The 15305-nt window shown below is 48.8% G+C and overlaps 1 protein-coding gene across 1 annotated transcript in view; it reads right to left on the bottom strand.

Annotated features, from left to right (window-relative positions):
- Positions 1-4316: 4316 nt before the first annotated feature.
- Positions 4317-15305, bottom strand: part of VPS33B (VPS33B late endosome and lysosome associated) — a 47879-nt gene continuing 36890 nt past the window's right edge. Inside the window, exons 19-23 of the mRNA XM_078867995.1 lie at positions 9721-9794; positions 8638-8739; positions 6871-6952; positions 6199-6300; positions 4317-5868 (exon numbers count right to left, since the gene is read on the bottom strand). Coding sequence (XP_078724121.1) covers positions 5792-5868; positions 6199-6300; positions 6871-6952; positions 8638-8739; positions 9721-9794 — 437 coding nt within the window. The 3' untranslated portion in view covers positions 4317-5791. The remainder of the gene's footprint in view (positions 5869-6198; positions 6301-6870; positions 6953-8637; positions 8740-9720; positions 9795-15305) is intronic.

Raw genomic sequence — 15305 nt, forward strand, 5'->3', positions numbered from 1 at the left:
AGAACCCATTGTGGGCCGCGAGTCAAAAAGTTTGCCCACCCCTGAACTAGCCCGTTTTCTATCAGATACTCTGCTTCCCTTCACTGGCAAGACCTCTTCAGCAGTACTTAACTCAACCCAATTGGTCTCTATGGTCAAGGACATGACACTATCTCCTGACGATATCCTCGTCAGTTTTGATGTGGTATCTCTGTTTACCAAAATCCCAGTACCTGACACCCTAACTATAATTGAAAAGTTGGTCCAACATGGATTGAATTCGGATGTACCTGCGCTGGTTAGGCATTGCCTCACCAACACTTATTTTACCTGGAATGGCACCTTCTACAAACAGAATGAGGGTACCCCTATGGGCTCCCCCTTGTGACCAGTGATAGCCAATGTGTTCATGGAAAAGTTTGAATCAGACGCCATCCAGACGTCCACCCTACGTCCTTCCCTATGGGAGAGGTATGTGGATGACACTTTCATCATTTGGCCACAATGCCTCCCAGCATTGAACCACTTCTTGGACCACATCAATTCCAGACACCCATCCATCAGATTCACCATGGAAGTAGAGAAAGATGGCAAACTACCATTCTTAGATATTCTGTTTCAGAGGAGACCTGACGGATCCTTGGGACATTCTGTCTACAGGAAAGCCACCCACACAGATTCCTACTTGAAACCCAATTCCCACCACCACCCTTCTCAAAAAAAGTATCTCATCAAAACGCTATACCACAGAGCTCATGGCATTTCTGACCAACACCACCTGGCCGGTGAATTGAGACATGTACATCGGGCCCTCAGGATGAACGGATACTCTGACCGCACCATCCGCCAAGCTGTTTCTCCCACCATACAGAAACAGCCACTTGAAACTCCGATCAAAACTTTCACGTTGCCATACATAGCAGGCGTGACCAAAAAGATCTCCAAAATTCTAAACAAACAAAAGATCCAAGTCCGATTCAGTACAGTACATAAAATCTGTGATCTAATTCCATCTGTGAAGGATGTCATTCCTGACTTGCAATACCCTGGAGTCTATAAACTGAGTTGCAGCTGTGGTGATTGTTACATTGGGGAAACAAAACGTCATGTCTCTGATCGTGTCCGCGAGCACAAGTCAGATCTGAAACACGGCAAAATTGAGTCTTCCGCCGTCGCCAATCATTGCTACAACAGTGGGTTCTCATGAGATTGTCTTTTCCGAGACCAAGGTGCTCTGCAAACTTTCTGGCTACCATCAAAGGTTTGTACACGAAGCCATCCAGATATACAAACACAGACATAACTTCAACCGTGATGATGGGTACAAACTGAGTAATCAATGGAAAAATGTTATTAACCATGCAAAAAAGATTTAACTACACATATTTGGACGATCTTATTTGACAGGTACTATTCTTTAGTTACCGTGCAGTTTACTGATAGCCAGTTTTGTTTTATCATCTTCTTGGTTCTTTCGGTAAAGTCACGTAGAAGGGAAATAATAAAATAATAAAAATAAAACATAATACAATCATTCTCACGACGTTTCTTCAGACGCTGTTCTTCACCTGAGGACGGCTGCTTGCGTTGTGGCCGAAACGTCGTGAGAATTATTTTATTATTTATTATTATTTATTTTTTGCCTATGTGACTTTACCGAAAAAACCTAAGAGTATGAATCCTTGTAGTCACGAAAGCTTCAAATCTAGAATATGTGCAGTAGCTATTGCATATACATGTGCAGTAGCTATTGCATATACACGTGCAGTAGCTACTACTGCAGTAACTACTACATATGCGTAGTAGCTACTACATATGCGTAGTAGCTACTACATATATGCAGTAGCTATGGGCCCCGCACTTTCAAGGGCCCCGCGCTAAATGCTTTCAAGCTATCGATTCCAGTTCAGTGATTCTGCACTTGCTCTATGACTATACTACTATGCCGCCTTCAACTTTTATGAACGACTGGGTGTTTAAGGTTAGAGATTTGTCGTATTATCTGGCTGTATAGCAAATGGAAAATACAATTACTTTACTGTGCAAGTAAAAAATGTGTCTTGTTTTATTTAGGGCCCTTTATAACATATGCTACAGGCCCCGCACTAGCTTAGTCGGGCACTGCATCGGTGTGCTGTACTAGTAACGAATTGGCACGTTCTGTTCACGTGACAACCCTTACTTTGGCTGTGTCGGGTGGTGGTGGGTTTAACGACATATTTATATTTACGTGATCTAACCCAAACAACCTGCAGTATGCAGGTTTTAACTACCCCCCCCCCCCCCCATAACCGAAATGCTTTAAATGTTTCTCTACATTGGGATGAAATAAACCCTCCAAAACAGGATACGGTTACTGTGAACTCCTAAATATTGTACGCGCATACACATGATATTCCGTTCATGGGCACAATGTGTGTGGTAAGATTCACAACTCGCCTGCTTCACGTGACATCTGTTCTTGAGAAGTCGGGCCGGTGCTGGTATGGTTGCCACTCTCAAACCGAGTTAACCAACTCCCAAACCAACTTTACCACGTGCCGGAAGAAGGCTTCTTACTGCCACGTGGTCTCTCTCTCTCCATCTCCACTAGGCCTCCACACAACTCTCCCAGCTCTCTCACCACGTGGGCTCTCCCCAACCCTCTCACCACGTGGGCTCTCCATAACCCTCTCACCACGTGGTCGCACCTCTCTCCATCTACACACAGCTCTCCCCAACTCTCTCGCCACGTGGTCGCTCCTCTATCTATCGACCAGGGCTCCACACAGCTCGCTCACGGCTCTCCTCCATGCCTCTCCCGTCTCTGAGAGATGTGCCGAGCCATCTCCACTACGCGTGTCTGCGTACTTCGACTGTGCAGGGCTGTGTGATGCTGCAGGCCAGGGTTTTGTGCTGCTGGACTGTGCTGCAGGGCTGTGTGATGCTGGATTGTGTGATGTAGAGTTGTGTATTGCTGGACTGTGTGCTACATGGCAGGACTGTGCTACAGGACAGGACTGTGCTACAGGGCTGTGTGCTACAGGACAGGGCTGTGTGCTACAGGAGAGGCCTGTGTGATACAGGACAGGACTGTGCTGTATGCTGCAGGGCCGTGCTGCTGTTTATGGTCGCCCTGGAGGTGGCGTCGTCGTCAAATTCGCGCGCGACTCTCGCCAGTCGGCGGCGCCTCTGCAAAGTCGTGGCCCTTGGAGCGACAGAACGAGTCCGTGGGATTGTGGAGGGATTACGCAACGAGACTAGAGCAGTGCCACACAAGCCGAGCGAAGCATTGAGCAGGTTGTGGGTGTGTGGGTCACGGCATGGGATGGAGCGTGAGTTCGAGGTGTTGTGGGGTTGAGCGTGAGATCTAGCATTGGGTCGAGCATGAAATCGCGATTATTTTTCTCACTTTATGTTCCACAATTCCTTACATGGGCAAGCACACACCCACGGTAACCTTGATTGGTCGTGACAGACCCTACCTGAACATTTAGGGCCTCAGAAATGTATAGGCCCTCCAAATTTCACCGACTCATTCTATCGTTCTACAGCAACCAGAGATGGCGACACGGAGAGTCGATGCGTGATCTCACAAGTCCACAAGAGTGGTGGAGGTTGTGGGAGTGATGGTGATTGTGGTGGTGATGGAGATTATGGTTGTGATGTTGCTGATAGACGTTTTGTCCTTCATGTGGAAGTTGCGTCGTGGTTGTGAGGTGGTGTTGATAGAGATTGGGTGCTCGTGATGGTGGCGGTCACAAAAATGTCTGCATCCATCATTAGCCAATAACCAGCATTAGTAAGTGCCAAAAAGTTGGAGTCGTAATTGCTGCTTCATCCACGATTCTTCAGAAAACAGTGCAATTCAACACGTGTGATGCAAACACGGCCTTACTGATCATTTTTCGGAAATTCCAAGAAGTATTTTGGGATGGCTTCATGAACGAATCTTTGTTGATAGCCAGTGGGCGTACAAAGTACCTTCGTCTTAGAGAAATCGATTTCGTGTGAGCCAACCGCATTAAAACAATGATCAGCCACGGCAGAAGTATTGGTCCTACCGTGTTTCAAATCTGCCTTATGTTCACGAACACAGTCCGAGACATGTCGCTTTGTTTCCCCAATGTAACTACTGCCGCAGACACAGCTTAGTTTGTAGACGACAGGGTATTCACATTGACTTTCGCAACCAATGTTATGATTCTCAAAATTACCGGTGTGCTGTCAAGCGGTATTAATTTGGCACGTTTATTCACGAGACTTTATTAAATGGCTGTGTCGGGTGCAGGAGGGTGTATGACGCACATTTGACTTGCGCGACCAGATACAAAAATCAATTGTGAATCACCGTCTGACAATTTATTTGGCGATATTACATTGTATATGGACGTATTGGCGGTACACCGGTGCAGCATAACACAGCAGACTTCAAAACAGTCTAAAATCAAAATTTGAATCACTAAATCTGTTTGTCTTTAATTGACCCTGTCACCAAGTTTGACATGATTCAAAGGTTTTTTTTCGTCTACTGAAACTTGCTAAAAAAAAAGTTCAATATTGACCGCTGAATTGGATCTGGGGGCACGTGATTTTCTTGGGCCGACCAGGAGGGCGAGCGCCTGAATCCAAGAACCGTCCGACCAAGTCTCGGGCACGAGGAGTCAAATCTGCCTTCGGAACACGGAGCGGCCAATCGTCACCAGGCTGGGTGCTGCTATACGGCAACAGACCGAGAAGCCTCTTCGTGTTCAGCCGCTCGTATAAACATTCGTCTTCCGACAGCTTTGACATCGCGAGAACTGATTTTGATGCACCACCACCCCGCAAGATTTTCTGATCGGGGTTGCCAATCGCGGGAAAATGAATCATTGCGAAAAGTTCGCTTTTTTTTATACCGCACACCATCGCCGTTGTACCGCTATTAAGTTCATATGCATAATATACGTTGTAATACATTGTGGCATAGCGTGATAAGGAATGCAAACAGCACTGCAAAGACGTTTGTCTCGGTGTTTATAAAAATCAGAGTACACCGTTGCGACAGTGACCGTCACACGACGCGGCGTTTGATTTGTGATACGCGAGAGCGATGATCCTTGACAAACTGTAGCTCTCTTGCGTTATTCTTCTCCGCCGTGTTCTCATTGTGACGTCGGAATATTCGTCTGGGTGGGAATAGTGTAGCTCCGGACATTAAACCGGTGCAATGAAACCTTCAGAATTGCACCAAATTCCGATGAGAGTGATGCATCCTAGATTTTATGTGTTCACAAAATAATAGTAACAAGCACGTCCTGTACAAAACAAGCCGCCTTCTGATTGGACTGTATAGTTTAAACAAACGTTTGACGACGTAAACGTTTTTTTTATTTCCATGCATCACTCAAAACACTTTACATCTTCACCATTAAGTCGTAGGAGTAGTGGTGAAATCTCCCCAGAGAAGTATTTGGTCTATCTTCCCACCACAGCTAGATTAGAGGGTGGAAGAGATGAACGCGTTTACAACATCGATTATAATCATAATAAGTTAACCGTAGTCATTGTATCACTCGATAATGGAGATCGGGAAACTATCAAAAAGGAACGATCATAAAATAGCCCTCAAACCCATTAATAATCCCGTGATGCTGAAATCCATCCAAGGGTGCCTCCGTAATGGAATAAAGTGAGAACGGGAAAATGAATTGCACCACAAGGAAAGTGTGAAAAGTGTCAACGAATAGAAAACAACAAACGCAAGCAAGTCCGTGAAGAGCGCCAGCGTGATACTGGCAGGTACAGCAGGGCACATGGGAGCTGAGCTCAGGACTCGCTGCGGCCTGGCCATCTACAGCGCCTCCACCAGGGACTCCAATAGCCGCGTGCTGTTGATTATTGATGTCGTTAAAACAACGAAGTTGTATCCTGTAGAAGAAAATGAATACGTTAATCATAAACATTATTTTGCAGCGTTTAACACAGGCTTTCGCGACCAATATCAATATCCAATAAATGCACGCGATCTAACCCAAAAAACCACGTATTATGGATTATAAGCGCGCATTTGTCGACAATTGTGCAATCCGACAAGGATTTTTGATCGAGAGAATTATTAATTCGAAATGCGAAGGGCTCAATTCACGTTTCGGCAGTGCGATTCCTAAACCCCCCCCCCCTCCTCCGCAAAAAAAAAATAACGATGGAATCGGAATGCAGGAATGCTGACACGTGCGGCGCTGCGATGGAGGTTTGCACCTTTGGCCCTTCCAAGGAAACGGAGGGCAGCAATTTCCGAGTAGGTGCAGCCTCCCAGAAAGAAAACCAGTACGAGCTTCGCCCGACTCAATCCTGGGGCCTCTGCGGTGGGGGGAGAGAACATCAACGGCCCTTTTGATGGGGTGTTTGGTAGCAGATGAAATACAAAGGGAAATTAAGATCATTCCCGGAGAGTGATCCTTGTGGGTACCACGGTGCCGCCACCGAATATGCCGGGCAAGGGGGACTCGGCCTGCTACTTCAAGGGAATGCAACGATGGTCAAAGAGTGACGATAACAAAACAAAATATGTTCGTCATGTAAACAGTTACAACAATGACAAATACATTATTCTCATCAGATGTTACTGTAATTAAAAACAAAAAGTGAAAATATAAACGATATATACAATGTAAATATACAATTTATAAAATTGACAGTTTATAAAAAGAATATTGATTACAAAAAACATTACAAAAAGGCATTGTATTATGATCCACGCAGCAGGGAGATTAAACTTTTTTTTATGTAAATGAAATAATACCACTTTAGTGGAGACCATTACACGTGTAGTGATACAAATGCGAGCAGTCTATATTCTATTTAGATTAATTTATAAAAGTTATTGCCACACATCTCACTACATCATAAACTCACGAATATATTACTGACCGAGCTTTGGACTTGAGAATTCATTGCCATTCAAGAGGCGTGCAATTTCCTCCAAGCCGTTCCAGCCTTCCCTGTCCAAAACCTGATCAAAGAGAACACAAACAAGACGTAAAAAAACGCATCTCTTGTTTACACGGCGTGCTAATTAAATATCGGGGTTTAACCATAAAATCACAATCAGAAGTTTATTGCCCCAGTGATTAACCCATTGAGATATATATTTATACTGGATTCGTCCAGTAAAAATAAATATTCTAATTCTTAATCAAGGGTGACTCGGGCCAGCAGACGAACATGGCAGCAAGCGTTATAAATCAACAAGCTTGACTAAAACACGTTATAACAGTTTACCTCACACACGACTGTGGCTAGGGGTCACGAGAAGGATTCCGTTACGTTTTCAGAAAATGTTCAGTGTTTATTTTGAAAGTGGCTCAAGTTCCAAACGTGGACATTGGGACCATTCGTGCAATCTCTTCAGAACGTCATTCATTGTAGATGCCAAGCGCAGAGATGCAGCTCGCCTTTATTTTAAACACGGCCATCCTGGTAACTTTAGCGATACATTCATTCGAGCCTGGCCACTCGGTTCTGAAATTAGGCCCCGATTTACCTCGATGCCATTAGATCTCGTCTAAGCAGGCTTCCATTGTTACGAACGTTCCATTTCACAAGCGCGAAAAACCGTGGGGTCAGGGGCAGTGTTATAGAATGCGAGGGGACGATTGAGAGTGCAGTAACCTACATAAGAAACGTTGGCCGTGTAGGCACGTACTCTGCCGTGTTTCCACGGGGAAAGGGAATCCACCTTGCGCTCGCAGTGTCTGCGCGTGCGCCTCTGGCGTGTCGTCGTCGTTGTCATGCAAATTAAAACATTTCCGTTGCTCAGAAAACGGAGCACCGTTAAAAAAAAATACAAATTATTCTTGAGCCCAAATTGATGGCGAAATGTTTTGCTTGTTAAGAAAAGGTTTTACGTCATGTATGTTTAAACTATTTCACACCGTACGTAGCCAATTGTCCTAATGGAAGGTGCGATGTGTATAAACTTGATACCAAATGATATTTACAACTGAAGAAAATGTTTATGCACAAACTCTTATTTGCACTTAAAAGTAGAAAATACCAAGAAATAATGGCTCAATTTAAGCTTTGACTGAAGTAAAAAAAATGTTCAAAACATCCCACTATGTGGGTGGACTTGAAAAACGTATAGCCTAAATGCATCTTAAAATGTAGGTATTAATTAATTGTTTACTTAATAAATGAATATTAACAACTGTTTGTAAATCCACTGCTGGATGAAGGCCTCTTTCCCATGGCATGTCTGTCGCCATGGCTGCTTACCGCTTGGCCACACTTCACCACACCGGTCGGTGCCGGGTGGTGAAGGGTAGCAGCCGCACGGCCTGCTCCGATTTCGTTCACCGCTGATACCAGCCGGGTGCGCGAACTGCCCCAAGATCTCCGGCTTTACGGCGTGAACCACCGTATGTGCCACCACTCTCCACCCCTCGTTGTACCGTGAATAGGTACGTGGAATCCCAACAATTCCCGTGCCGTTCATGGGGAGTCCCGTGTTGCAATGAGCAACACCACGTATGTGCATTGAACTTCTTTCGCACCGTATGTAGCCAACCGTGCTAATCGGAGGTGCGGGTGGGCAGGGGCGGGGAAGGACAACAAACTAAACACACAAAAAGCAGTTCTGGAGAAACGAGGTTTCAATCGGTGCCCCTGGAAGAGATGCTCTGGAGCGACACGCACCTGCTCAACGATGCGGCAGCTGAGCGGCATGTACGCGCCGCTGAACACGTACGCCATGTCGCGCGGGTTGTGCAGGTCGTAATCCTTTCCTGGAGCAGGAATCTTGACGCGCGAGCGGTGAAAGGTACCCGCAAAATTAATTCTAAACATTTTAAATTGAACGTCGAACATTGCATTGCACACGTCAGTGGTTCAACAACGTGAGCGGAGTTAACAACAGGTGGGCTTTCGCGACCATTGTGATTGACAATCGATTTTTTTGGGTCAGATGACCACGCTAGTAAAATGTATGTAGTCTACCCTCCTCCACCCGACACAGTTAATTCATTCAGATGTCACGTGGGAAAATGTGCCGATGTAGTGGCATGATTGCGACAAATGGCTGTGTCGGGTGGAGGGGGGGTGTACGACACACATCTTACTCTCGCTGTCTGACCCAAAAATCTATTAATCAAAACAGATGGGCATCAGTCGTGTAACAAAATAAATTGGCAGTTGATACGTCTCCTTCATCTTCCAGTGTACCCACATAAAAAATACAAGTACACAACCCGTCAGCCCCACAGTCTTTTAGGAGTGCATCATTTCAGCAGCATTGATTCAAATACAAGCAAAACTCTTGACCTGTTTCGACATACAGTGTCTCATCGGCAGTCAGGCTTTCTTGGATCCTACGTTGAATTAATAATTGCATGCAAATAAAAAGTAAAGTACTGCGGGTGTAGTGGTACTGGACACGAGGTAGTGGTGCGTCTCCTAAATCTTGAAAAAGGTAAAATAATTCCAGAGAGGAAACTTGCTAAATGCTATACCATGCAATCGCTGCTCTAACCTAGATGATCGTAATGGACAGATGTGTTACATTTCATTTACCAAATATGGAGAAATACAGCTCTCAAAAATAATTTTTTTGTTCAGTTTGTACAGCGTGTTGCTTGGCACGAAGTCCGACGTTTAGCTCCATGTGCTGGGAGCTGAATTAGTTCCTGAAGAAGCTCCCAGCACGTGGAGCTGCAAAAAAGAAACTGAGTTGTATGCAGAAAACAATGATCTTCACATTGCCTCACCAGGTGACTGACTTACAAGGTTCAGCTTCTTGCTCAATGCTCTGAAGTGGCTTTTCCTCTGCAGCGCAGTGAAGGCATCGGTAAGCTTTCCTGAAGGCAAAAAAACACAACGAGCCTAAAAACAGCCGCCTCAAAATTGTATTCAGCGACAGTCACAATGAGCTTGCTTTCCAATTTCGTGCATTTGTAGGAAAACGAAGATGAGCAAAAGCGAGCGAGAGCTTCTTCGGGGTGGCACGGGCCAAGCCGAGCTCTCACCGGAGACGGCTGGCGGCAGTCGACTCCCGAGAGCGGATCGACCCGAGTGGTTGGAGCACCGCATTACGAGCCTGGCCACCCATGTTCAAGTTAGACTCTTTTGATTATTTTGCTGCTATAAATGTCCGAATGATTGGCCGCTTTGTTGGGCTATCATTCATGGCCAGGTCAATTTTGAAAAATAAGTTAATACCTCGGTGGGCTTTATCAAGTAGGATGATGGTTCAGTTTCATTTGTATGTGTTTACGTGATTTGTTTACCTTTATTGTACTTTGCATTCCGATCGTGTTTTTGTATTTTTTGGTTGTACCGTTATTACCCGTCCCGACTGGACATCTGTGAAAAATAGCTTTATAGCTCATCGGATTCCTCCAGTATAAATACTGATTCTAATTCTTGACTTAAAGCTTTCGTGACTGCAGGAATTCATATTCTTTGGGTCTTTCGGTAAAGTCACGTAGATAGGTTCAAATGAATAAAAATAAAATAAATAAACTACGACGTTTCGATCACAACACAAGCGATCGTCATCAGGAGGAAAAAAGAGGGGGGGGGATGACGATCGCTTGTATTGTGATTGAAACGTCGTAGTTTTTTGTTTATTTTATTTTTATTAATTTGAACCTATCTACGTGACTTTACCGAAAGACCCAAATAATAAATAATCTGATTCTCAAGTCCCACTTACAGCTAACCATTGAGCGGATACCAAATCTAAAATTACATCTTTAATCTGCTGTTAATCCATACGAAATAATAAGAAGCTAACCTACAGACTAAACTATTTTTATTTGACCAGGTAAGGCCCATTGAGCTATATCGCTCTTTTTTCAGAAGCGACTTGGCCGCAAATGACAGCTCAACAGTTGCTTATCACGTGGAAAGGTAACGCAGCCAAATACTCGAAACACGTGACGTTGATTCTAAATGTGGCAAGGAAAAACTGGAGGACCCGGAGAAAAATCCAGGTGCTCGCGAACAGTGCTTGCCCCAACAGCATGTGTAGGTTATAAAGGTGGTCTTTACTTTTGTAGTTGTAGGGTTGTTACGGGAGGGCTGTAGGTGCATGGGATCCAACGGGGAATAAACACAGTGGGCGGAGCTCCGGGAGTACACGGGGGGGGGTGCCCGCAGCGACGTCCGCATCAGGCAGCCTGGGGGGTTGTGATCCTGACGGGGGGTATAAAGGCGGAGGACAGAGAGAGCTCGTGGCTCAGTCTGGGAACGAAGGAGGAAGAAGGAAGATCTTCTAGTTAGAAGCCCTGGACTCCCCTCGACGCCGCCCTTGTAAGGGCTGCGGAGGATCGAGCCAGAGGCGTGGTTCCGTGAACCAGGGTCAGTACCCTGGGACTCCGGAGACCGTAGCCCGACTCACCAGTGTCGGGCCAGTTAGCCTCCCCTAGCCCGTTAGTGGAGGACTTGGGAGTAGGTCAGGACTAGCTAGGGTGTATCCCCAGTTATCCGGGTGAGGGGGCCGCTACCCCCTCTAGTGCTGTCCTGTACCGACAAGCTTGAATAAACATACGTGTGCCTCAACCTGGGTGTCCAGCGTATTTACCGGTACTTCATCTGGTGTCAGAAGAACTACGGACATGGAAACACGCCAGACAGCTCGAGCCAGAGTACCGGAGGAGGACACTGCTGAAGTCATTGAGCCCGAGACGGCTCACCAAGACATGGCGCAGCCGGGGGCCGACGCGTTCCTACCGGGGCATCGGCATGAGGAGGGGCCGCAGCCAGACGCGCTACGGCTGGCTCACGAGAGACTGGCGGAGCTACTGTACGCCGCTGCCGCCACGCTGGAAAACATCACGCGGCTGGGGGCTGGTGGTCCACCACGGGGCGAGGGGAGTCGTCGACCTGAGCGACTTCCCGCCATTTCTGAAGACTCCAACTTTGAATTTCCCGCCATCGTTACGGCAGCTGCAGAGGGCGTGGCCGGGCTCAACCTTGGGTCCGACACCGCTCTCGCTGGGACAGCTGCGTCATCACCAGCAGAGGGAGCGTCATCACATCGGCGACAGGCGATTCCATCTGCCATTCGCGCCGACGCACAGCCGAGTCCCGGGAATAACAGCCTGCAGACTTCCAAGGCGATCGCTGCGCTGCAACAACGGCTGCCTCCGCTGAAAGAATTTGTTGGTGCAGAGGGCGACTGGGGCGGCTTCCAGCGACGCTTCATCGCCCACCAAGAAATGGCAAGGTGGTCCGACGATGAAGCCCTCTGCGCGCTGCCGGCGCTCCTCGACGCAGACGCGCTCGCCGCCCTCACATCGGCGCCGAAAGAGAAGCGGTCTACTCTGCCGAAGGCGCTACAACTGCTGGCCGGGGTCTATGGACCTTCAGCAGAATGCAGAGAGCAGTTCTACGAGCGCAAGCGGGGTGAAAAGGAGTCGCCCCTGGCATACAGGACGAGCCTCCTAGCGCTGGCTAAGACGGCTTTTCCCCGTATGGACGATGACGGCGTGGACGCGATGGTCACGGAGAAAATACTCCTCCTGGCAGACGACCTGGACATCGCTGTCGTCGCACAGGAGGACGCTGAGATGACCTCTCTTCAGGCGGCGCGCCTCCTTCACGCCAACCTTCTGTCCCTGCGGCGGAAAGCCAGCAGGGCATCGGCAGGGCGTGCGGTGGCTGCAGCCACCCTTCCGACGGAGGAGCTCTTCGCCGTCGACCATCGACGGCAACAGGCGCAAGAAGTACGGTCGGCCCGGGACGGGTCAAGCCGTTTCAACCGCCCATCGTCTCCACCGGGGCTCCCGCGGTGTTTCAACTGCGGCGTCCGGGGCCACGTCGCCTCGGGGTGCCGCTCTCCGCGACAGCGCGGGACGACGCCTCGACGGGACGCCGGCCCTCCTCTTCCCAAGCTCCAGCAACATGATCCGGCGAGTCGCGGCACCACACATGCTTGGCCAAAGCACCCACCCGTTGCACACTCTCGCACCACAACAAACGGGGGGCCGATGTCGCGTTGCAAGGGGCCAGCGCGGATCACTGCGGGGACTCAAATCGAGCCCAAACAGTGGTCCGTGTTGGCCCATCGCGTGGTAGCCGCGTCGTCAGGGTCGTCGGCCGTGGTCGGACACATTGACGGGGTAGAAGTACGCATCTTGGTCGATACGGGGGCATCGGCGACAATCATTTCGGAATTAATTTACAATATTCTGCCCGTACAAAGCCGGCCTTTAATGCCGGTTAACGTCCCATTCTATGCCGCTAACGGGGGCTCTCTCGGCATCATGGGACAGATTCGAGCGCAAATTTCTATTGGGGACATCAAATTGTCGGGGCCGATTTTCGTTTCCTCCTCGCTGGCGGTTCCGTGCCTGCTGGGGACGGATTTCTTAGGCAAAATGCCCATTCGTATTTTGATCGACCAAGGATGCATTGAGCTTCCGTCGGGGCGGCGCATGGCGTTCCTGCCATCCCCTGCGGCGGCTCCGACGGCGTTCGCGACGGTACCGGCGTTCGTTGTTAAGACTGTTCGTGTGCCGCCGGGAGCTCAAATGCTAGTGCCTCTGAAACTTCGTAAGCCCTTCGCTAAGGGCATAGGGGATCAGGGTGTTTTGCTGGGACCGTCTAGGGCCGGGGTTAATGGACCTCATTTGATTCCGGCCCAGACCGTTGTAAGAGGGGACGGGGACCCTTTCATCGCGGTCCTCAATGTGGGATCGCAGACGGTGGTGGTTCCTCAAGGGACGGTGCTCGCGCATGCGACGCCGATGCCCTGCGAGGTACCTGTCGCGAACCACGTTGGCTCTGCTTCCCGGATGCTCCCACATTCGGACAGCGATGAAGGGTGGCTCGACGCGCTTTGTGCGGAATCGACGGACCTGACAAATTCAGAGCGCCAACAGCTTAGAAGGCTACTGAGGGAATTTTCCGACGTTTTCAGTCGTGATAAATATGATTTGGGTTGCACTCACCTGCTGCGTCACCATATTGACACGGGTGACAGCGCGCCAATTCGCCAAAATCCGTTTCGGTTAAGTCCCGCCGAAAAGGACCATGTCAAATCGGCTGTTGATGACATGTTAGCCGCCGACATCATTTCTCCCTCCACCAGCCCGTGGGGAGCGCCGATCGTCCTGGTTAAAAAGCAGGACGGCTCGTTGCGGTTTTGCGTGGATTTTCGGCGCCTTAATAAAATTTCGGTTGCCGACGCATACCCGCTCCCACGGATGGACGAATCGCTGGACGCTTTGGCGGGAGCGCGATTCTTCTCCACACTAGATTTACTTTCGGGATTCTGGCAGCTTCCTCTGGACGATGATTCTAAGCCTAAAACTGCTTTCCGTACACCGCACGGCCTGTTCCAATTCAACCGGTTGCCGATGGGCTTACACTCAGCGCCGGCAACTTTCCAGCGATTGATGGAATTGGTTTTGGCTGGGTTGCAATGGGAGTCGTGCCTGATTTATTTGGATGACGTTATTGTCTTTGGTAAAACTTTTGACGAACATCTCCAGAGGTTGCGGGCGGTTTTCCTAAAGATGCGGGCTGCTAATTTGAAATTTAAGCCCCAGAAATGCCATTTGTTACGCGAGTCGGTGCGTTATTTGGGGCACATCGTAGGGCGCTCGGGTATTGCTACCGATCCCGCCAAAACGCAGTGTGTCAGCTCCTGGCCGACTCCAACCACGGTGGGAGAGGTCAGGAGTTTTATTGGCTTCGCATCATATTACCGACGCTTCGTCGCTAATTTTGCAACAATTGCAAAACCCCTACATGCGTTAACATCTAAAGGGGTCCGGTTCCACTGGGGTCAGGATGAGGAAGCTGCTTTCTGCTCCCTTCGGGACGCGCTGGTGAAGGCTCCTCCCTTGATTTACCCAGATTTTTCGAGGCCGTTTTTGCTCGACACCGACGCGAGCAACACGGGTATTGGAGGCGTGCTTTCCCAGGTGGTTGACGGCGTGGAACGGGTGGTCGCGTACGGCAGTCGGGTGTTGTCTCCAACGGAGCAAAGATATTGTGTCACCCGTAGGGAACTGTTGGCAATTGTCTATTTCATCCAACAGTATCGCCCATATCTGTACGGTCGGCATTTCACCGTCCGCACAGATCATGCGGCACTGCAGTACGCCCTGAAGGTTCAACAGCCATCGGGACAATTGTCCCGATGGCTGGAGGTCCTCCAGGATTTCAGTTTTGAAACCACTTATCGTAAGGGCGTTCGCCACACCAACGCTGACGCTCTGTCACGGATGCCAACCGCCTCCGAATGCGCATGCCTCCTGGGGTCGGGGCGTTGCAAGCCAGTAGGGGACATGATGGTTCCGGTCCTGGCGGCGGCCGCCGACGATGAAACGGTAGTCCCCATTGATATCGCCGAACAG

The sequence above is a fragment of the Lampetra fluviatilis genome, chromosome 25, assembly GCF_964198595.1.
Source record: "Lampetra fluviatilis chromosome 25, kcLamFluv1.1, whole genome shotgun sequence".
Classification (NCBI taxonomy): domain Eukaryota; kingdom Metazoa; phylum Chordata; class Hyperoartia; order Petromyzontiformes; family Petromyzontidae; genus Lampetra; species Lampetra fluviatilis.